This window comes from Nesoenas mayeri, assembly GCF_963082525.1.
Source record: "Nesoenas mayeri genome assembly, chromosome: 2".
NCBI lineage: Eukaryota > Metazoa > Chordata > Aves > Columbiformes > Columbidae > Nesoenas > Nesoenas mayeri.
The window spans coordinates 21947547-21969796 of NC_137543.1; the positions used below are offsets into that span (position 1 = coordinate 21947547).

General features: G+C 38.9%; 1 protein-coding gene across 1 annotated transcript in view; it reads left to right on the forward strand.

Annotated features, from left to right (window-relative positions):
* Nucleotides 1-22250, forward strand: part of DPYS (dihydropyrimidinase) — a gene marked incomplete at both ends in the record, with an annotated part of 31332 nt that overhangs the window by 8655 nt on the left and 427 nt on the right. The window contains 4 exons of the mRNA XM_080339639.1: nt 4354-4510; nt 5501-5642; nt 8057-8199; nt 18008-18215. Coding sequence (XP_080195765.1) covers nt 4354-4510; nt 5501-5642; nt 8057-8199; nt 18008-18215 — 650 coding nt within the window. The remainder of the gene's footprint in view (nt 1-4353; nt 4511-5500; nt 5643-8056; nt 8200-18007; nt 18216-22250) is intronic.

Consider the following 22250-nt stretch of genomic DNA (forward strand, 5'->3'; position numbering starts at 1 on the left):
AGAGGAAGATTAATATCCCTTCCTATTCCATCACTGACCTCAAAAGGGGAGTGACTGGTCTTCATTGAGCATAATCCATTTTATGGGTGACATTGTGATGCCAGAGTGTAAGCACTGCATGAGATTCTATGGGGTGGTGTTTTACCTGATAAAAAATTTGTCAGAGCCCAGTTCTTCTTTGTCCCTCATTTAGTTATACAAAGTGAACAATACTATTAGAGCTAGAGACCAAAGGCCTGATCCAGTTTGCTGAAGACAGTAGGTGTAATTCTGTTATCTTCAGTGAGCTATGTCTCAAATCTTGATGACTGAAATCAGTCATACAGGCTGTAAAGGGATACTTTGAGGGGAATCACATGAGTGACCATCTTCTCTTCTCCCCTCCATGCCAAAGTCCACCATCTATGTCTGCTCTGATCTCCAGCAACTCCAGTCACCACAGGAAATCTCCAGATTGTAGCAGGATGTTTTTCATGTACATCAGCAACAGCTACAGTGCTGGAGAATATTCAACAGAAAATCCAAGATTTCCACATTGTGACTGTGTTGGGGAGGGAGAGGTCAATTCATGCCACTATCCTGTTCTTTTAGGCCTGTTTGCCAAAAGTAAAAGTTCACCATTTCTCCATCCGAGAGGGTCAAAGACAGCACCTCTCTGTTAGAACTGTTCTTATTCATCTCAGTGGGCTCTTTCTTCATCCCCATGCAGAACAAGATCTTGAATCTTGCTAGAATAGGAAGAAGGGCAGAGGAACTGTCTGCTTCCACAGAAGGGCAGTCTGATATCTCTGTGTGCTCAGTCTCATTCCCCTGAGAACCCTCTTTCTGCTATTGTGTAAAGTTTTCCCTGCAATGAAAAGACAAAGCTGTGGAGCACTGGGGGCAGGCAATGCAGCTCCCTCTCCTTGTCAGGATTACCTGATGTGAACTTCCTGGGGAAAACAAATATGACCCTGTCATCCACTCCTTTGGCCAGTTAAAACTTACAGGAAAGCAAGGCTAATGAAATATGATGTAGAGATATATGACTAATACTGCCTCCCACTTAAAAATGTTTTCTTTCCAAGTGTACAAAAGACTAGAGATCACATTCCTTTGCCCATTTAACTGCGCTGTTACAGCTGAGGAAATAGGACTTTTTCTAGTGCAGATCAGAACTACAAAGCATCATCTTACTAAAAAGTCAGTTTTTAAAAGGTTTCCTCCTTTAAAAAAAAATGCATACAAAATATATGTATTTGGTCAGATTACAAGAAGCTTACTTAGACTTATAAAGTTGGTACCTCCTACCATCAGTCATAGGTTAGGTCTGCTCTTAGTGAGAGGAAGGGCATGTCCATAGCTGTGGACACACAGACTCAAACTGATTCTGAGCACAAGAGTGCAACTAAAAATGCCAACTTGTTAGCTGACTGATGCAGGACAGATCAAGTCCAGACTATAGATAACATAACTGATGCAATGTTGGGCCTGAGCCAATAACCCTGCCTTGCAGTTCTGCTTCTTTCAGATCACAGCTGGTCAGTATCTTTGCCTCCTATGACCTTAAGTGCCTCTAAAACTTTTACTAGAATAAGCACACAGGTACCAGTTTTTCAAGCCTGTAAATGTCAGTTCATGTTTCTCAAGATTATAATTCTTCTTGAGTTCTGATAGGTGGTAAAATAAATTGCAGTTGTGTATTGTTCTTTGTTACAAAGCAATTTATGTGAAAATAGCTCTTGCCAGCCAGTTTGGGCATCTGATGAAGAAGTCACCAAATCCACAGCTATTTCCCAGCAGCTCAGAGATGTCAAAAAGACCAAGCAGCAGAACACTTTCTGCTTACTATTTTTATTGAATGCAGGAAAACATAACGAATAGAAAGACCTGATTTATTACTGTATTACTCCACTTTAATGCATATAGGCAGAAGAACCTTAGAAGAACCTTAAAGCAGAATTTCCTTGTTGCCAATTCAGCTAAAAGAGCCTTAATTCAGAATTTCCTTGTTATTTAGATTAAAGCAGAATCTTGATGTTATTGCACCCTTCAGTCTGGGTAGTCACAAACCAAATGAAGTGCAAGAAATTGCACAGCCAGCAGAAGTGTTCGGATGTCCGTTGAAGCTGCAGTGTTCAGATTCAAAATCACTTGAAGAAATGGCTTGTACTCCTTACCACCCATGGGAACAAGGCGAGTTGTTCAGGTCAAATTCTGATTGTGGAAATGCTGTCATCAGCTATGGTACATGAATTAGAATCAATTCAGCATATACAGCTGTAAACTTGGAAGCTTCTTTTCATTTTTATGTTGTGTAACTGAGATAAGAAAATTATGGAAGCCAAACATTTACTCCTTTCCTACCATTTTAACTTTTATCATTTATAGTTATGTCCTAATGACCTATAGTTCAGGTGTCCTTTGGATGGAAGTTTCTTTAGCTTGTTTAGATACAGTAGGAAAGACACAGAACACAACATACTTCCCCCCCTCCCACTTTCTACTGACGTTTCTTGTGAAAAATCTGTGAAAAGCCTAATAAGCAAGTATAGGAGATGATAGCTTATATATGCAGGATTTTTTTTATATATATCTAGGTTTGTGGCAGCTTACCCTCAAATACTGTGTTTGGAGTTGCCTGGGGAAGACGAAGATCCCCCCTGACTCTTGCAGCATCTCTGAATTAAGAAAAGACTAATCTGACTCAAATCTCCTCATTCACTGAGTGTTCATATCACTTCCACGGATGGCATCATATTCAGTGCTTTAAGTTTTGAAAATAAGATGCAAAAAGCAGGAAACAGCTTATTATATCATAATTTCAGGGAAAAAAAAAATGGTGATGGTCTCCCTCAGAGCACAAGTGTCAATAAATACAGATAAGTGGGATGGCGAGCTTAGAATGCTCCAAGCCAAAGCATCGATATGAGACAAGCATGTTCAGCAAGTCGGAGCATGCCCAGGTGGTTATGGCAGATTGATAGTGCTAAAGGGGAGTTTTTAGTTTGTGGAAGAAGTTACACTATGTAGTACTTTGAGTAAATGTACAGTACAGTAATGTCAGAGCAGGTCTTGAAACCTTGTAGAAATAACTGTAGGACTATGGGTTTTAAATGATATGAGGTCTTTTTGCAAGTGTAGCACATAATATTTAAGGAATGGTGCCATGCAGTGAGAAACATAGTTTGAAAAATTGAGCTCCTGAGTAGCTACTTATGGTAGCGTAGCACTTACAATCCAGTAGCTCGTGGAAGTGCCAGAATCTAATGTACAGAAATATCTACAAAGTTTTGTCTTGCTATTCTCTGACAGTGCAGTGAATGCGTGATTTACACACAGAAAGCCAGAAACAGGTAACTGTCTTTTATCACTGAGCAATTACCAGCTGAGCCTTTGCTGGGGTAATGCAGTGGTAGTTCTAATAAAAATTGTGCCTGGAGTGAGATCTGGGATCCATAGCAAGATACCCACAGTCTGTAGGGAAAGAGGAGGGAGAAAGCCCTCACTGGGATGCAGCAGAGGCTGCCTTTAGCCAGCACCAAGCAGCCTATGGGTGAGTGTGTGAGATCCCAGCTTGCTCTGGTTCTGTGGTCACTCAGGGGCATTACCATGTCACCTACAGAACTGCAAAGTGGCTGGGCCACCATCTTGTTCTGATGAGTTTCAAACCTGTGTCTCCTAGGAGGAAAAATAGTTTAAAAATGTAATCTCTATCCAAGGCTAACAACCGGTCTGGGTTGGTGTCTTTTTCTGAGGAATCTAGAATACTGTGCAGCAGAGAATAAAAGATAAAAATTTGGAAGATAACTTTTAAAATTAAATTATTTATAGTTTCTGATTTGTGAAATGTTTTTACACTCTTTAAAATTATGTCTGGTGCCATATTCTTCCTGAAACAATTATAGCCTGACAGCTAAAAGTACCACCTTGTAAACTCTATATGCTGTATGTTTTAACTTACATTGTTACATAGTTAATAATTTCAGAGCACCAAACAGGTGCTACCAAGAAATATATGCATCTTGAACATAATTAATGCAACAGAAGACTGTGTTCCTTTTGAAATCTCAATCACATGCCTGGTAAACAAAGTATAAAACCCATTATAATATATCTGTCAAAAATTTAATTAAAAACTTGCCCAAGTTATGTTCTTAGGAGGAAATATATTGGGAGATCACCAGCAGAATATTCAGAACAGAGACGTTGTGTTACAGCTTAGTTTATTATGTCCTCGCATACCTGGTGTTTAATTTGAAACACTCATTCAAATTTGAATCCATTGCCAGCAAAGAGATCTGGAACAGAGAAAATACAAGATATGCATTTTTATGTTGTTTGATGATGATACCATTGCTTTACGTTTTTCAGGAAAGGTGGTTTATGGGGAGCCTATTGCTGCTGGTCTTGGCACCGATGGCACCAACTACTGGAATAAGGACTGGGGTCATGCTGCAGCACATGTCATGGGACCTCCACTGAGACCAGATCCATCTACTCCTGGTTTCCTCATGAACTTACTGGCTAAGTAAGCAAATGAACAAAGAGTGACAGCTGATGCTCAAATACACAGCAAATTCTATCTGGAGTATATAATAACAGGCTGATGCCCTGGAGATTTTCTAAGTACAGAATGTTACATTATCAGAAAGGAAAAACAGAAGGTGAAACCTTAGATGAAAAACATTTTTTGTAATAGAAATTAGAAAGTGTTCAGATTTTGTGTCTCTGAACTCTTGTGGCCTTCTGTTCCCATTTTATTTTAATCAATAAGCTTTGCCTTGCTAATGCTGCAGCAAAAACTGAAACATAACCGGGGGGACACTAAGGCTATAAGAGAATGGGAAATGTGTGAAAAGTGGGGTCACAGCTATAGGTTCTGGATTTTCTTGTCAGCTGACTTTTACACTTTAAATTTGGATGCTGCATAAAAACTGAGCTTGCTGAGTTCTGAAGGCAGATGTATAACATCTCCTTGAGAAGGAAGTAGGAACAAAAGTATCCTTCAGATACTTGCAGTTAAAAAAAAAAGGTATGGTTTGCTGGTATTTCATTACCAATAAAGCTTAACTCCACAAAAGGGCTGAATTTGACTGAAGAGTATGCAAAGGTATGACTGAACACTGGCTGATGGTTGTGCAGATCCATAGTAATTTCACAGGGTATATGGAGTCATACAGTCTAAAATCGATCTAAGTGAGGATCCTCCAAGCCCCTTGCTCTGGAGAAAGCGGGACGTTCCTCCATTTGTGAGACATCTTTGACACATCCAAAGTAAAAGTGTTATTTTGGTGCTTGGTTTCTTCTGAGGGGTTTCTGAAGAGGAAACTGTTTCACAGGGAACTGGCTGTTACTGTGGAGCTACTCTTGGAGGATGGGACTGAAGACAGGTTGGCAGGGCATATCAGTTTCTCCTTGCAGGATGAATATCTGGATATACCCAGTCTTCCAACAGATTTTTGTATGTGGCATTGCTTGATACGTGCTTTGATTCATAATGAACTTTGTTTCTCCATAGTGATGACTTATCTGTGACAGGGACTGACAATTGCACCTTTGACATATGCCAGAAAGCTCTGGGGAAGGATGATTTCACAAAGATCCCTAATGGAGTGAATGGTGTGGAAGACAGGATGTCAGTCATATGGGAAAAAGGAGTTGTAAGTATGTCAACGTGTCTGAACATGGAGGTAGTTGATTTCTCCAACAAAATTTAATCTCTGAGCACTATCAATTCTCCACTTTTATCCAGTGTATTTATCATAGGTTAACTCTTTGATCGAATACCATAACAGAGTCCTTACCTCATGGCCCTGGAAGATAGAAAGGATTCTTAGTGTTTAAGAAATAGCACTAGAGAATAATTTTCATCATTTAGAAGCAAAGGACTGCTATTTCTTCAGCAGTAGTGCATAGTACATTTAGTTGAAGCATTTTTTTGAAACGATTAAAGGAATGTAGAAGGAAAGAGGAACCCACAGTTTCAACTTGGTCAGTTCTGTATTTTTTCCTCTTTGCTCTGTCAAACTTAACTGTTGGAGGAGCTTCTGCACTGGGTGTGTGCCTGTCGACTTCTGTTCTGTGTTTTCAGCCAAATGAAACAAGCTAGAGATAAGAAATGCTTCTCTAATGTATGGCTCAGTCCTGTGATGTGATGAGGTGAGCACCTTTAAGTCCCATTGACTTCAGATTCTCAGTGCCACTACCAGAATGCTCAGTGCTTCTTGGGACAATGTCCTTCAGCCTCTAAACAAATAAATATGATAACTAGTGGCCAGGCTTTTTGGATATTATAGAACAGAATCATAGAATAGATTGGGTTAGAAGGGACTTTCAAAGGTCATCTACTCCAACTCCCCTCCAATGAGCAAGGACATCTTCGACCAGATCAGGTTGGTCAGAGCCCTGTCCAGCCTGGCCTTGAATGTCTCCAGGGATGGGGCATCTAACACCTCTCTGGGCAACTTGTTCCAGTGTTTCACCACCCTCATTGTAAAAAATTTCTTCCTCATGAGATAGTCTGATGAGGGATCAGTGAGGCGATCTGGTGAGGGATCTGCTGCTAATACAGTTAAGTTCCAGAGGATCCAGTCAACTTTCTAATTAAGTTCTCTTACAGTAGTGAAGTCTTGTTGATAATGCACTCTGAAACATATTTATTTGTTAAAATAGAATTATCTACCTCACACACTTGGTAAGGATGTGGTTCAGAATCCGTCTTCTTTATCTGCATTTGGGAGTCAGCTCCAGCTGGTCTGTACAAAGCAGATTTCCACCTATATTCATACTCTATTTCCCTGAAAAGAAGACCTACCCTGAAAATAAAAGTCCTAGCATGATTTTTTCAGGATTTTTGAGGTTGCTTGAAATATAAGCCCCACTCCAAAAATAAGCCCTAGTTACAGTTCATAAAATAAAGTCAATTTAAATACTGTTCAGGCAACTATACATATAAAAAAGTAATAAGTTTTGGAGCAAAAACTAATATAAGAGCCTGTCTTATTTTCGGGCAAACAGGGTAACTCTAGTGTGATTATTTGCGGTCTAAACTGGAATATAACATAGCTTGTGGTCAGTATGAAAGTGAGACATGAATATGTGCATCAGTGTTGCTTTTGAACATTATATCCTGTTGGGCAAGATAGTTTTTCAAAAAGTTCTTCAATATTCCCTTTTCTTATTTGTAAAATATTACAAAACTGTGAGTGTTTGTCTGGAAAGCTTCTCTCACTTCCCACACACCATTATTTAGAATTCACCACTTTCATTATGCATTTCTTCTCAGATGATTGCTCACAGACCACCACATAAACATGTTTGTTAAGACATTCTGATTCCTAGAATGACCAATGCACAATGTTACTGCCAGTGTAGCTGGCTTTCTGAGCAAACAGTCGTGGAGGCTGGATTAGATTAGTTATGTAGCAGCAGACAGTCCCAAGACACATGTATCCATTATTGTTTATCATTTTGCTAATGTGTCACATCGGCAAATCTGTTTTTTATACTACTTGTCCTCAAATATTTATTGAAAGTACTATCCTCTGTGTTATTGCTGAAGAGATTGGCAAATCACCTTTCCTTTATTACACATTGTGTCTTGCCTCTCCTTTGTCATCTTCTAGGCTTTCATGTCCACTACAACTGTCTGATGTCCACATCTCCTTAATACTGTCTCTCACCATTTTCTAAAACCTAGATACTTGAGAGATGCTATATCTACTGAGGAAACTGTTGAGCAAGAATGCAGATTCAAAGTCAGCTAAAAAATTAGATTTCAGTTGACTTGGGACTAGGTCCACAGAGCATTTGTTTTTAAAGTTGTCTTCTTTTTCCTTTTGATGTGGGATAAAGTAAGATAAAGTTATTGTGTTCAGTGAATGAACATTGCAGTATATGCATCTGAGACAGCTATTTTTATTTCTTTTAAACTCTTCGGTATGACTTTAAAAAAAAATATTGATGGGATGTTGGCAGAGAGCTGTTGCTCATCCTACCCTTTCAAAAACAAGAACATCTTTTTCATTCCTTGTTTAAAAAAGTAATGAGTTTTCTTTTGTGTACTCTTCTGCAGTACAGTGGAAAAATGGATGAAAACAGATTTGTAGCTGTTACCAGCACAAATGCAGCAAAAATCTTTAATCTTTACCCGAAGAAGGGGAGAATTGCTGTGGGTTCTGATGCTGACATCGTAATTTGGGATCCCAGTGCTACAAGGTACGTGTGGGCAATTATTTCCTCTCAGCCAGCCTCTCTGCAAGAAAAAATCTCACAAAGCCTCTGTGCAGCTATAAGCCACTGGAGTGAGGTTATGGCATTTTTCAGCAGCACTTCTCATGTATTATTTACAGATTATGTGTCTCCTACAATAGTGTATGTAAACAGAGATCTCTGATCTCTAGATGGGCTTGAAAAAATTCTCCTGGATTGCTGACCAAATGCAAAAATAGAAAGGTCTGTACATTATGCTACCAGGGCTTTGTATCCTAGGAGTAAAAATAACCACTTGGGGATGTTAGAGTAGCTTTCTTAAGTGCTCGAGTATGTTTAGCTTTCCTCCTACTGCAAAGAGCAAGGACAGGAGCCTGTGTTCCTGCAGGATGACCCGTTGCAAGCTTGTGTTTTGAACTTGCAGATACTTCTAACATCTTTAAGGGTGCTCAAGATGGATGGTGAAAGCATGGGGTCTTACCCTCTTAATGTCTTTCCCACAGTTGATAGAACAAATATAGTGGTAGCATCAGGAGTGAACATAGTTCTGAAGCTCAAGCTGTTCACGTTTATGCTTTTATTTAAGGAATTTTCTAATTTTGTGTGCAGTAAGTCTGCTAGAATAGAGCTTGTTGCACTGACAACGTATGCACAAAAGGTGTGCTGATATCTTAATGACCCTTAATGACATGATGCCCTGCTGCATTTTTGCTACAAAGGACATTCAGCGCCTTTCTGTGAGCCTCATTACAGCTGATTCCTGTCTTCAGGTATATTCACTCCACCAACCGGCTCCACACTCAGTTCACTATTAACATCCCAAGAATTATAAACCTTGCTCTGGCTCTTGTGCCCCACCTGGTCTCGTCTAATCTGCTTGGCAATGGTCTGGCAGCAGGTTGCCACAAAGCCAGCCCACCAGGGAGGTGTCTCTCCCAGCTGAGATGCCCATGGGCCGTGTGAGTGTATCTCTGCTGTCAGCTCCTGAGCAGGTTAGCTTAACTCTTCAGGCACTTTAACAGTCAATTCTTGCATGTGAGCACAACCAGCCCTGCACATAGCAGCAGGTCAGGTGAGCTCAGATGCTGCTTTTGTCTTGGGCTCAGCTCCTATGAGCAGTGTGAGCATATGACTGCCCTGAAGGCACACACTGACCCTCCCTCTTGAAATCAATGCCATCCAAATAGTCAGCAAATCCACCGAATATGGCAATCACTAACTGCTGATGAGCTTTGTGGGTTGTTACATGTGATGATAGTATGGTTAGCTTTCACAGAGTTTGGTGTTCCTGAAGCTCGAGCTGTTGTAACTCATAGATGGCATTAGATTTTCAGCCTTCACTTAAGACTCCCCTGATGGTAAAGGAAAGTTTTGAAACTTAACTGGGAAAATCTGATTTTGAAAGCCAAATTGAGGAAAAATGCCCTAATAATACATTTACCTTACACAAAAAACATTTTTTGACCAATCTTCTGTTTTTCAAATTTTTGTTAATGCAGTTCTTACACTCATTTCAGCATATTAATGAGTACCAAAAATATGTGAGAGAGGAAAAGCATTCTCCAACTTAGGCTGCAAAGCCTGAGGACACGAGGTTGCTATTCAGAAGTCCCACAAAAACTGGCAGCACCAGCAAAAGAAGTTTCAGGAGTGTCAACCCCAATAAACATAGAGGCCTGCCCAGTGCTGGGTCAGAGACATTTTCATGTGCATTATGCCTTCTGGCATGTTGAGCAAGCATCTTCTGAGATACTTAGCAATGAGCTATTTCAGGACAGTGGAGTTATGAACTCTGATTTAAAAAAAAAAAACAAAACATGAAGGATTCTTTTCTGAGCTCACTTCTGCTCTGCCTGGGGACAAATGAATCTAGAAGGACAGCAAAGTTCTGACATTGTTCTCAAGGTGCCTTGTCAGCTTCTGAAATTATTTATCTTTTTTGCCTCCCAAACATTCCTTCTGCCTCCCTTCCCTCTCTCCTGGGAGTTCTAATTGCCTTTTTGCTCACTGCTGCTGTGGAAGTACAGTTTTTCTTCAAATATTTTTTTGAAACATTAAACTGTATTTTCTTACTGAGCAAGCTGATTTTAAGTTCAGCTGGTACTTTTTTTTTTTTTCCTCATCTGGTCGTGTTCCCATTGTTTATCCCCTTGGCTTTGCTGGGAACAAGCCTCTCTGCAGGTACTGTTGTGTGAACTACATAAGTAAGTATAAAAAAATAGCCTTAGTGCTTGTCTATTCATTTCACTATAAATCCTGAAGAGGGCACAAAGAGCCCAGCAGAAAAAAGGGATCTAGCTGATGGACTTCAGCCATTTAAGATATTACACAAGGTGCAGCTCATTTGCTTTGTTGATTCTGGGGAATGATTATCAGTTTCACAATAGGCTTGTTCCTCTTTCTAAGTCCTTCCTCTTTTGAGCATGACTTTTTTCTTGTTTGTAAATCTTAATCTTGTAAGAGAGGAAAACACAGTTTTCCAGTTCTGATTCGATGCTGCATTGCTGTAGTCTTAAAATACTGGCTGATACTAGCCTGCAGAGTTAGACAGTTGCTGAAGTATTGCTGTGAAGAACTGATTATTACAACCTGTCAGAGGAATTCTATAGTGAAGACTCTGAAGTCGTTCTGAAAGTTAGTGAAGCTCTTCAAAATACAAAAACCTATGTCCCTACAAAATCAACTGCATTTCCTCTCCCACATCATTACACAATAGCAAAATGTTGTGTGGTATCTGGGTATTTGGGATTTTCTCTTTCTAGGTTGCAAAAACCTAGTGAATCCAACATGACATCTCTGCAGGCTGGGAGCAATCGCAATTCAAGGTCCCACTTGCAGCACTCTGTCACTTAAGCTCAAGCTTTCTTTCTACAGGTCAGCTTCATTGACTGTCCTCTTTCTGTAGCACTTTCTGGTAATTTCTGCAGAAAATATTATCTGAAGAGTAATTAGATTTTCTACTGTATTTAAAGGCTTCCAAATATTGGTTTTAGCGGGCCTGCATGAAAGCAAGCAGCATTGGGAAGAAATATGTTAACTGTGTAAATGTAGAAACTGCATCAGAAAAGATGAGTTGTGAATTCTGCTAGATTAGGTCTATTTCTTAGCTTCCTTACACTCATCACGCATTTATAAAAGAACACACAACTACCAAAGGGAGATGTTGGTTTGTTGCAGCCATGTGCTACCAAACACCATCTTGCAAACCTCAACACCCTCAGCATTCCAAGCACAGCCTGTGCACACAGGACTGGTTTGTGAGAACTCCTTGGAAAAACACAGGTAGGCAGCAAATGTGTGCTCACTGTACCATCTCATTTTAAGCTGTGCTTTGACAAAGAATGTTCACTGACTTCTTTCAGCTGCACACAAATAATATAACAGCCCCAAGTCTGTGAAACAAAAGCAACTGTAAAGACTGTTCCAGAAGGAGAGGGCAGAGTAAACAAGGAAAAGGGAATGTCACCTGTCATCAAGCCAGTGTCCTCTATAGCTGATGCCTTTAGCTATTTTAAAGCAAGCAAAATACTAAATCTCCAGGGCTTGTTTCAGAAATGCTCAGCAAGGAATCTAAATACTGCACTATGCAATTCAGGCCTGGAAAGAGCTGAGCATTTATTTTAAAGTAGGGGCATAAGGTGCTAAAGATCTCATAAGAGACATTCAGCTCATGGGAGATATTAGGGCTCAATAAACTCACTGTAGCCTGTCGAAGTCTTGCAAATGAGTACTGGATCAGGCCCCAAAGGCAAGATCAAACACCTGTAGGGATAAAAAAACCATTTCAAATGGAATTTTATTTTCCAAGTCCAGCCACTTCATTGTAGCAGCATGCAGTCTGAGAAGCTTCACTCATGAGTATTTTCCTCTCACCAAATATAGCCTAAAAGTTAGCTGCTACTGAATGCAGAGGCAGAGCTGGCTGTGCAGGTAGTGGTCTCTCACCCCATCCTCTTTGGGCTCCGCTTTGGCAGGCCTAGCCTGTGCTTCATGCGTGCCAATGGAGCTGGGCTCAGCCTTGCGCGCATCAGGGATGGCTGCACCCCCAGCTGCACAGATGCTACAGTGGCATCCCAGATTAGCGGGGAATGCAGAAGAACTGAGTTGAGGAGGAGGACATGTTTCTTTGTAATCTACCTGCTATGACGTGACTAGGAAAGACATGGTTTCTAGTCCCTGTTTGTTTATGCATGTTAGGGGAGACTGTCACTGGAAACAAATCATTGAGAAGTCAGAGTGCCCCAGTCTGCTGATGTATGTTCCCTCAATGACTTTGCTTGCATGTAAATATGTACATGGATAAATCTTTTGCATTTGTTAGAACCAAAATCTGAAACCTATGTCTTTCTCATTTGCAGTCAAGTCTTCAGCCTCAGAGTCTTAAGTGGGGACAAGTTACAACATTTAAGCACTCTTTGCCAAGCAACTGCCTGTAATTTTTCATGACATGAAAGAGGAAGAAACCATAATGTTAGCAGATGATTAGAATAAATAATGCTGCAACTGTCTTATTCTTTTGATGAATGAGGATAATTTTGAATACTGAGTATATGGATAACTGCATCTAGACACAATGAGGCAAAATGAAATAATGTGGCATACAGATATATATGCATAGGACAAGTATGTTCTGACATTTTCAATAGCCTCGTACTCTCTTGAACAAGTGCAAACTTGTGCATGCATGAATGTGCACTAATTCACTAGAATCAGACTTCCTGTCAAAGGCCTGTTATCTCAAATTAAGGGAACACAGAGGAAGAAACCATAGGCACAAATTAAAATACAGGAAATTCCATTTAAACATAAAACATATCTTTTTTTTTTTTTTGCTGTGAAGGTGATCAAACACTGGCACAGGTTGCCCAAAGAAATTGTGGAGCTTCTTTGGAGGTACTTAAAACCCAACTGGACATGGCCCTGAGAAACCTACTTTGATCAAAGCAGAGGGCTGAGAATAGATGATGTCCAGAGATGCTTTCCAACCTCCATGACTCTGTGGTTCCATGAACTGTAACAAAATAAGCTTCTGTGAGAAAGCATGATGTACGTTTCCCTAGTAACTTGCTCTCGCAAAATGTCAGCTGCTCACTTTAGAGACCTGAATCTTAGAAATCTTACAAAAAGCATCTACCTTATTTTCTTCTTTTGTAACATTGCCTTTTTCTCCCTGGTAATCACTTCCAGATCTTCTTTAGTCATTGAATAGACTAATTATATTTTCCTCTCTTTTTATACTTTTCTGCAAGCTTAATTTCTTATTACAGTTTCCCTTATGCCCATTATGCCGTTAGACAATTTTCACTTCTGTCCTGTATCATCTTGGAGTGCCTGATAGGACCAGACTGATGGTATTGTTGACAAATGAGTTACCATAATTAGAAAAATAATCTTGTTGTCCTTCTCTACCTATCTTAAAATGATGACTTTTGGGAGATACGATTGCATGAAATGAATGTACTATCCCTTACATAGGTCTCTTTGACTTGGAGCTCCCAACTTCCTGCCTCTTCTTACATGTGTTAATTTATCCACAAATCTCCTCATGTCATATGGCTATTCAAATGCAATGTTTATTTAGAGTTTTTTTTCAGAGGCTAGGAATACAACTTCATAAATAGTTGCCTGCATGTATTTTCATGTGCAGCTATTGTAATTCCTTAGTATAAAATAGGCAATGGGGTTTTAAATCTACATTATAGGCATATAGGTACCATTTTTGCACGTAGATTTTAAGACTTTCTCTTCTTTTTCCTCTCTTTTTTCTCCTTCTTAGTTTTTCCTTTTTAATAAAACTGACTCTTTAACATCAACAAAGTTCAATTTAATCATCATTATAAATAGTGATGGGTCAGGACAACACAGAAAAGTGAACGAGCTAGTTTTTTTTTTTCTAGATTTTAGAAAAGCAGGTTAACAATACGGCGAGTTCAAAGGCATCTGAAAATTATGTGAAGAGGCAACCAACAAAGACAAACCTGGCATTTCTCACCTACCCCCAGCTCTAAAAAGCTTAGAGATACTGCATTGTAAGCACCGGGAGAAGTTGCTTACAGCAGACATACTCACTCTTACATAAGTTGGTTTTCTATGGCAGCTGTCAACAAGGCCGTTCTTTTATCTTCAACAATGGACTTGGGTCATTTTAGCTGCCATTATTACAATGTTTTAAATTAATTAAGTAATTTTAAAATAGGTGACCCCCCTCCTTTACTGAGATGTTGAGCAGCTGTTCTCGCCTAAGGGCTGTGGATTACAGAATTCCTTCATATTCCTGTACCTATTTTTTTTAAGAAAACTGCGTGAGGTATGCATGAAATTTCCATTAAAAGTGATTAAATTCTCAATTTCTTATGCCTGCCTTGAAAATTAATGTGATAATCTTCACAGAAGTCAAAGTTTAGGTTCTAGAGCTCACTTTAGTCTGACAGATCCACCTTCACTGTGCTGATGTAGCTTCATGTCCTACATGATATGAGGGGTAGAAGATTAAGGTCTAATGTTTTCCCTTCATCCAGTTCCCCCTCCTGCCTGACCGTAACTCACTATTTAGTATTTCAGGCTCTGACTGAGGCGCAGACGTGTTCATGATGCTCCTGGGTTGTGTTTGACTTGAAATGAAAACTGGTATCTGTAACTTCTTAACAAAACTTGAGGGCATAACTTGTGAGCTGGCCACCTGTAGAGTTTTGAATTTCACCCTGCAGCTTGCTGTGTTAGTCTGATCTGATGCTTTTTTCTTAATTTCAAAATTCAGTTTGTAGTTTATTTAGATATAATATTATAGGACTGGCAGTAAAGCCCTTTCTCACATAAAGCATAAATAAATACAGATTATTAGTCACTGAATCCTCACACAGTTAGAGAAAATCCGGTAGTTTTTCTTGAACTAATATAATTGCTATTTGCCTGTAAATTAGTTGGACAGATGCACTGGATTGAGAAAAGACAATTTCAGAATCATGCCTTCCTCTTTGGTACTAGAGAAATATACATTTTTATATCGATAGCCTAAAATCTCTCTGCAAGATAGGTGCATCAAAAGCAACTGAAGTGAATTACGTGGAAACACTGATAAATTAGGAGTAAAACAGGGCCTGATGTCTTTGCAGTATGGTCTTTGCAGAGGACAATGTTCTTTCAAGTGTTGAAATTATCATTCTGATCTCAGTCTCCATTTGAGAAAGGGTTGCCTGAAAAAAAATAATAATAAAAAAAAAGAGCCACTGTAATTTATAAACAGAATTAGGGAATTTTACAAATTCCATTTAAAAATTCCAATTCAGGTTTTGAAGGCTGGAGTCAGAATCTGCTTTGTCATGTTGAGTAATCCCTTATGTCTGAAAACCCTTAGGATGCTGGAGACAGCTGTTACATTATACTTCATTATGGTGGCAGTCTTGGTTCCTTGGATTACAAGTAGTTTACAGCTGGTTTTGCCATTAATTGACTGGTCAATAGTGTTCAGTCATTTCAAGTGAACATTGGAGTTTGACTAAGATTCCCAGCAAGCTGCCTGCTACTGAAATGGCTGGTACAGCAGTAAACAGTCTGTTGCACAAGGTTGCTGAGTTGTGAGCTTCAGACCTGAGCATACCGTCTAGTTCTGTTTTACTTGGTTGCTCACTTGCTACCTGAAACTTTCACTGCCGTTGATAATGTCAAAGAGTTAAATCACAGACAAATTTTGGTGATCTCCATCAAGGAGAATGTGCTTCACCTTCAGAAAGGGCAGCGTGATTTAAAGCTTGTTTCAAAAGAAGAATTATAAATGAGTTCTATACAGTTTGTTGTTGAGACAAGTTCTGGGAGAAGTGGTTTTTTGTACTATAATGTTTATGTGTATAAGTGGATATTTCTTTTAAATGTGCAAACTCCCAATAATTTTGTATGTTTTTATGAAAGATGTACTTACCTCTGAGGCGTGTTAACTCTAATGATCCTGCTCCAGCACATTTAAACAGCTCACATGTTGAGTTGAAGGACCATGCTCATTTTTCTGTTCATTTGCTCAAATTACCTTTTCTATTTTTCTTTTGGTCTCCCAGTGCTATTGCACAAATAGATATGATGTATACCCAGAGAATGCTAAAGATAATTATATCACAATTGTTTTTACTTAATATTCTAGCAATTGGACTCATAAGGGTAATGCAATAAGCTAGAGGAGTATTTTCACAAACTCTTTGTAGGGCTATTAGAACACTCATGGGTTAAGCTGTTCGACAGTATTCATAGAACCAGTGAATTTAAGAGACGTCTGACTTCTATTGCTCGCTCTTTCCACTGTGAATCTACAAGACGATGCTGATACTGGTGAGCAGGCATGCGTAAGCTTTCTGTCCAAGATGTGCTGAATAAGGAAGAGTTTTTATTCCTATGGGCAGATTTGCCATAGGCAGTACTTCTACATATACAGCCTTTGAAAGCTCAGTTGCCACCAAGATTTAAATGTAGCCCTTAGAAGAACCAATTTCTCCTAGTTCAACAGAACAATATGAAAGGAAAACTAGGTATCCTTCAACAAATTGCTTTTTCCTCTGTATCAGTAATTACTTGAAATATTTTATATGTCATTATTTTTGAAAATAGCTATACTTCATGAAAGATAGAGATTTTGTTGTTGTTTTCTCATTTTGATAAGGATGTTAACTAAAATTTTAGAAAATTCTTCTCCAGATAGATCAATATTTAAATCTATTAATATCTATTAATTGATAATTCTTTCACAAAAGATGTAGTCTCTGGAATAATGTTCATGCTATATATGCATAATAGGTTTTAATTGTGTGAGGATCCATTCTGGAAAACGCTGACTGCTAGCCAAAAGCATGAAGCTTCCTTCCTTTAAGAAATTACAGATGATAATGAAAATATAAACTCTCCAAATTGTTAGAAAAAATCTGTAGATTGGAAACAGAAAGTTTAACAGAAAGATAAAATCATGAACTAAAATTCAAAATATTGTGACCTATTGTAGACACAGTAAAGAGTAAGTAGCTCAAAAGGGAAAACAGACAATAAAGTATACACATCCCACACTTCCAAATGCTAATGTCAGTTCTAGCATGAGCTCTGCGTTTACTGTAGCCAGGTAGGACTAGAGACATCAGCTAGAAAAATGGTGATCATAAAGCATGAGGTTTGTGCATAAGAAAAGCATAGCTCAAATGAGTACTGTTGACGTCTCAATTATAATTTGTGTAATATCCTTGGAGGAAAGGTATGTAGAAGTGTGATGTTGTCATTACTACTTAGCAGCATCGAGATATTTGGGCTGTCAGTCACTGGATCTATCCAACTCACATTAAGAGTTACCAAAATTCATTACCATCCACTGACTTTCCAGTGAAATAGTCTTTGTGTTATTCACGGGCCTCAGTCTTTGAAACATTACAGCCATACTTTTCAAACTTGAAATTGCAAGTCATTTTAGCTAAAAGGTCAGAGCTTTTTCTGACCTTATCGTACACAGATATTTGCTTGACAAGGCAGAATGAAATCATGTTATCCAAAATAAAATATTACAACCTGATTTTTTCCCACTAATCTCTTTCTAGTGGAAAATTTTGTTTCAAGGCTGCAAAGTTCTGTCCTTTTGACTCTCCCTTCATTCTTTTGAAATGCAATTACTGTTCAATGAAATGTTAATGCTCTATCCTATTTTTACAGCTGTTCCATGATGTACTGTACAATGTCGTAGTTTAATAATGCTGCTAAACTTTCTTCCTTTATAAATTTCTCAGAATATTATAATGAAGAAAAATGCAAGGATCATTGTAATTTTCGGTGTTATTTTGTTTCCTAAACACAGGACGATATCTGCAAAGACACATCACCAGGCCAATGACTTCAATATATTTGAAGGAATGGTCTGCCATGGAGTCCCAGTTGCGACAGTTTCAAGAGGCAAAGTGGTTTATGAAGGTGGAGCTTTCAATGTCACAGCAGGAGAAGGCAAATATGTCTCCCGTCCACCATTCCCTCCATATGTCTACAAACGAGTCAGGCAGCGGGAGCAGGTTAATTAAACTAATAAATCTCTGTAATGCTTTGTACAACATGAGGATAACTAGCTCTTGGGAAGAGAGGTTTGGGGATTCAGTGGTAATTTCACTTACTAATCAAAATCTGCCAAGGTGGGAGGAAATGAAACTAAGGACTCAATTTTTATTGTTCTTTATCTTATAGAAAAATGTCATAGACTAGTTCCTGCTCTTAGAGTAGTCTGTATAGCTCTTAGGTTAAGTCTGGGTACTTTTTAAAAAGAACATGTCCCACCTGCAATAAAAATGGAGAGTTTTGTTCATGGGTAATCTGACTAACTGACAGATTTCCTCACTGATTTCACTGAAAATCAGAAAGGCCTAACACCATATGCAGGTAGAAATCTTGCACCGTGGAAGAGGTAAATAATTTTGTAGCACTTTTGTGGATCAGATATTTGGAGCTAAACCCTGCAGAGTGGTGAACACTTGGCTCTGTTCCAGTAAGAACGTGTTAAAAGCTGAACATATGCAAAGTGCACTCCTGGACCACACAAGATAGCTCTGTTCAAGCTCTTCTATATTTTTTTTAAAAGAGAAATATTGCAAAATAAATGAAGATTGAATTTTCAGTGTCCATTTACCATGCAAGCATTTATGAAGAATGATTTTGAGTCCTTAGTGTTACTTGCTGTGGGTAGGATTTTCAAAACACTCAGACTCTATATATTTGAAAAATCACAACCTGAATCAGTGGGATTCACTGCAGGATCTAAAAGATGAATCGAACTAGCATCCATATGAGACAGAGCCCATTGAAATGCTTCCAAGATAATTCTGTATATTTCTTGCTGCTGTTGTCTTGATGGACTGAGAAAGGCATGTAAAAGTGGGTGAGTGAGTCTTTCCTCCAAAGACCACACTTTTACATGATCCGGTGGGCTGTCTGCAAGTTGATACACGCAACACAGTGGATAGGCAGGGAAGTCCCATCATGAGCCCACAGTTTTTCCCTGGGAACTAAGAAGAGAAAACAGATTAATGCATTTTTGGTTTTTCCGAACATAAAGGACATAAAGGACCTCTTTTTTTTTTTTTTTTTTTTTTTTTGTACCAGTACGAGTTGGTGTAAATTAGATAAACTAGAGATATTTTCAGTTGCGTTATATTAGCAACTAACTATGATGTTTCTACTTTTTATTTTATAACCAGATTCCTCGTTTAAATCTGTCTGCAAATTTTATCTATTCTGTTAAACTTTCCAGTATGAATGAAGGTCAATGTTTCTGGGGGAAAGGAAGGGCAAAGAAAATAGTCTGTGCCTGCACTTCCCAAACCTAGTAGATAAGTGAACCAGTAGTCCTAACTGTGCATTTGTTCAGAGAAAGGATTTCCCCTTTCCACTGAACACTTAACTGAATTGAAACAATTGTTCCAAAGGTCATGCAATTCCATGGCCAAATGCAAATACGATTGTCTCACAGGCTAAAGAGTGAGAACTGCTCACCTGCAATAGACTCATTCTGCATTTTTAATCTAGATAGATTTTCTTTGCAGTGTTCCTCTTAGAAATCACAGTCCCTTGGATCTTCAGTGGGGTATGTATCAAAGGCACAAAGTTGTATGTGCCTGTGACTCTATTTAATCCACTGGACATTGAAGATATTTGGTATTTTGCTAATGAGGGCTGCTTATTATTATAGCATTTTCTTTGTTGTGTAGTATTGATCCCTTTGATTTTTAATGCAAATTAAATGCCACGTAATCGCAACAGAAACTAGCTATTGAAACCAGATTTGTACTGGCATTATACCAGCAAAACTTGTGGCATTACTTTTAATGTAAGAGAACATGCTGCAGTTATTAAATTATAATTAGGTTCTTCCTCAAGCATAGCTGAGTTTTAGTGACTCTAGATCCTGGCATCTCTGCTAAAGCCTTAAATCCCACATTAAAAGAAGATGAGTATCAAAACTAAACTGAAGTTTGGGAGAAATTTGATAATTATAGAATTCTGAAAGACTTCTGTGAATGTGGTGGTTTCAATTTCCCATCAAAGCCATAATTTTCCATTAACCAAAACATCAAGTACAAAATGTTTTCAGATGTGATTTTTCAACCACCTCAGCCTCCTGTAGCCAGAAGCTGGTATGGTGGATGGTAGATAATACCCGCACAAGGCACGATTCGCTTTGTTTCACTGATATTCATTAACCTCTCTTACCTGTATTAAGAGCATCACTGGAAAATGTGATTAGTTAAGAACAAGCTTATAGCTTGAATACACAGTGAGTCAGCTGTTCTGGAGAGCACCTCAGGTGTGTGTTGCCTGTACCTGTTTGTTCCTGGGTATCCTGAAGTAGTGGAACCAAGATTTAAAAAGTATATATTAACAACCAGATTAATTGATTCATGATCATGTTTTAGTATATCCTAATTATTTATGTGCCATTCACTCTGGGGTCTTGCCACTCCAATATCTGTTTGGACTAAGGAGGGGAGAAGCATCAATACAACGAGATGGAACATAGTCAGTTGCTTCTATAAAAAACAGGTTTAGACTTGATTTGTTACAGTGCTGAACAGATAGAGCAACTCAGCTCCTTAGTAAAACTAAGAACCAGACTCTTTAATCCCAGTGTGACAGATCTTTTCAAAAGAGAGGCTTGATGAAAGTGTTGAGATTCATAACATACAAAGCTGGGTTATCATAGGACTGGTTTGGTTTTTTTTCATTGTGTCTAATTAGCAGTTGCAAGGAGAAGACAAATAATAATGAAAGATTTTAAATATTTTGTTGCAGGTCTGTCAGCCTGTTCCTGTTAAGAGAGCACCATATACAGATCTGGTCTCAGCAACATCCATCGTACCAGAATAATAAGCTCACCCCTCAGTTTTGGCCCTTGCAGGTAACTAGCTTTTTGATTAGTGAAAATTACTTAATGATTCTCTGAAACTCCAAGAAACCAGAAGCGCAGCTTGTGACAGGCTTGTCTGAAATAAGCCCTCTTGGAAGCTGAGCTGTCTTGTCATCTTTAAATCTGATGAAAATATTTGGCAGCCCAGGTATGGAGAAACTGATTGGAGCCTCATTTAAAAAGTTCAGTTGAGAGAAGCAAATGGATTTTAACTGCTAGACTGAGACACGAGTGTTAAGGTCTATGGTAAACCCAACTTCGCTTAGCACCAAAAGTACGAACAAAGCTTAAATACTTAACTTGTAAATTTACAGAAACAACAACAACAAAAAAGCTTGATGTGAAAAATTAAATTCTCCAGTGTCCCTGTATTACAGACAATATCTGTCCACCAGCTGTGCTGTTTGGGTTAAACTGGTATGTATGTTTTGCAAGGACAACAGCTACCTTGATGCAATAGATGTGCTGCAGTCAATGCCAGCAGTGGTCTAATGGATGGTTGAGCTGCGGTAAGGCTCAGTCCTGCTGAAAGGGAAATAACACCTGATATCTCCCCTTCCCATCACTCCAGTGTCCACAGTGCACAGCTTGGTTATTGGCACTCCCTCACCTGTGTACACCCTGGTGCTCAATAGATCTCCCTGAGCTCTCTGACTTACTAAGCCTGCAGAAAACATTGAGCTTCCTTTTTCTAGGCTAGTTTACTGTTGGCTTAGTGAGCTGAACTGTCCCTCAGAAGAACCTAGCCAGGATGAGTGCAATGCAACATATGGGTGGGATAGGGCAGCTGGGGAGAAGGACTGGGAGACAACACCTCACTCTTTAATTGTTTAACAAGCAGAAGAAATGCCTCAGGAAAATGTAAGGTAAGACCTTCAGCAAGCACAATTGAAACATAGTGCCGTTTTATGCCAACTGCAGCTAAAATGTTGTCTGCTAGAGCAAGGGAGTTGATTACTACGGGTTGAAGGCACAGTGGGAGGCAGTAAGCATGAGAAAACCGAGGGTGAGCTTTTGGGTGTATATATGTACCAACAATGAGATCAGCTAGTTTGAGAAATGATTTCCCAATAGATGGATGTAAAGCTGCAGTTCACACCTCACATAGAATGGGTCTGTTCTTAGTGCTAATTAATATGAGGACAAGAACAAA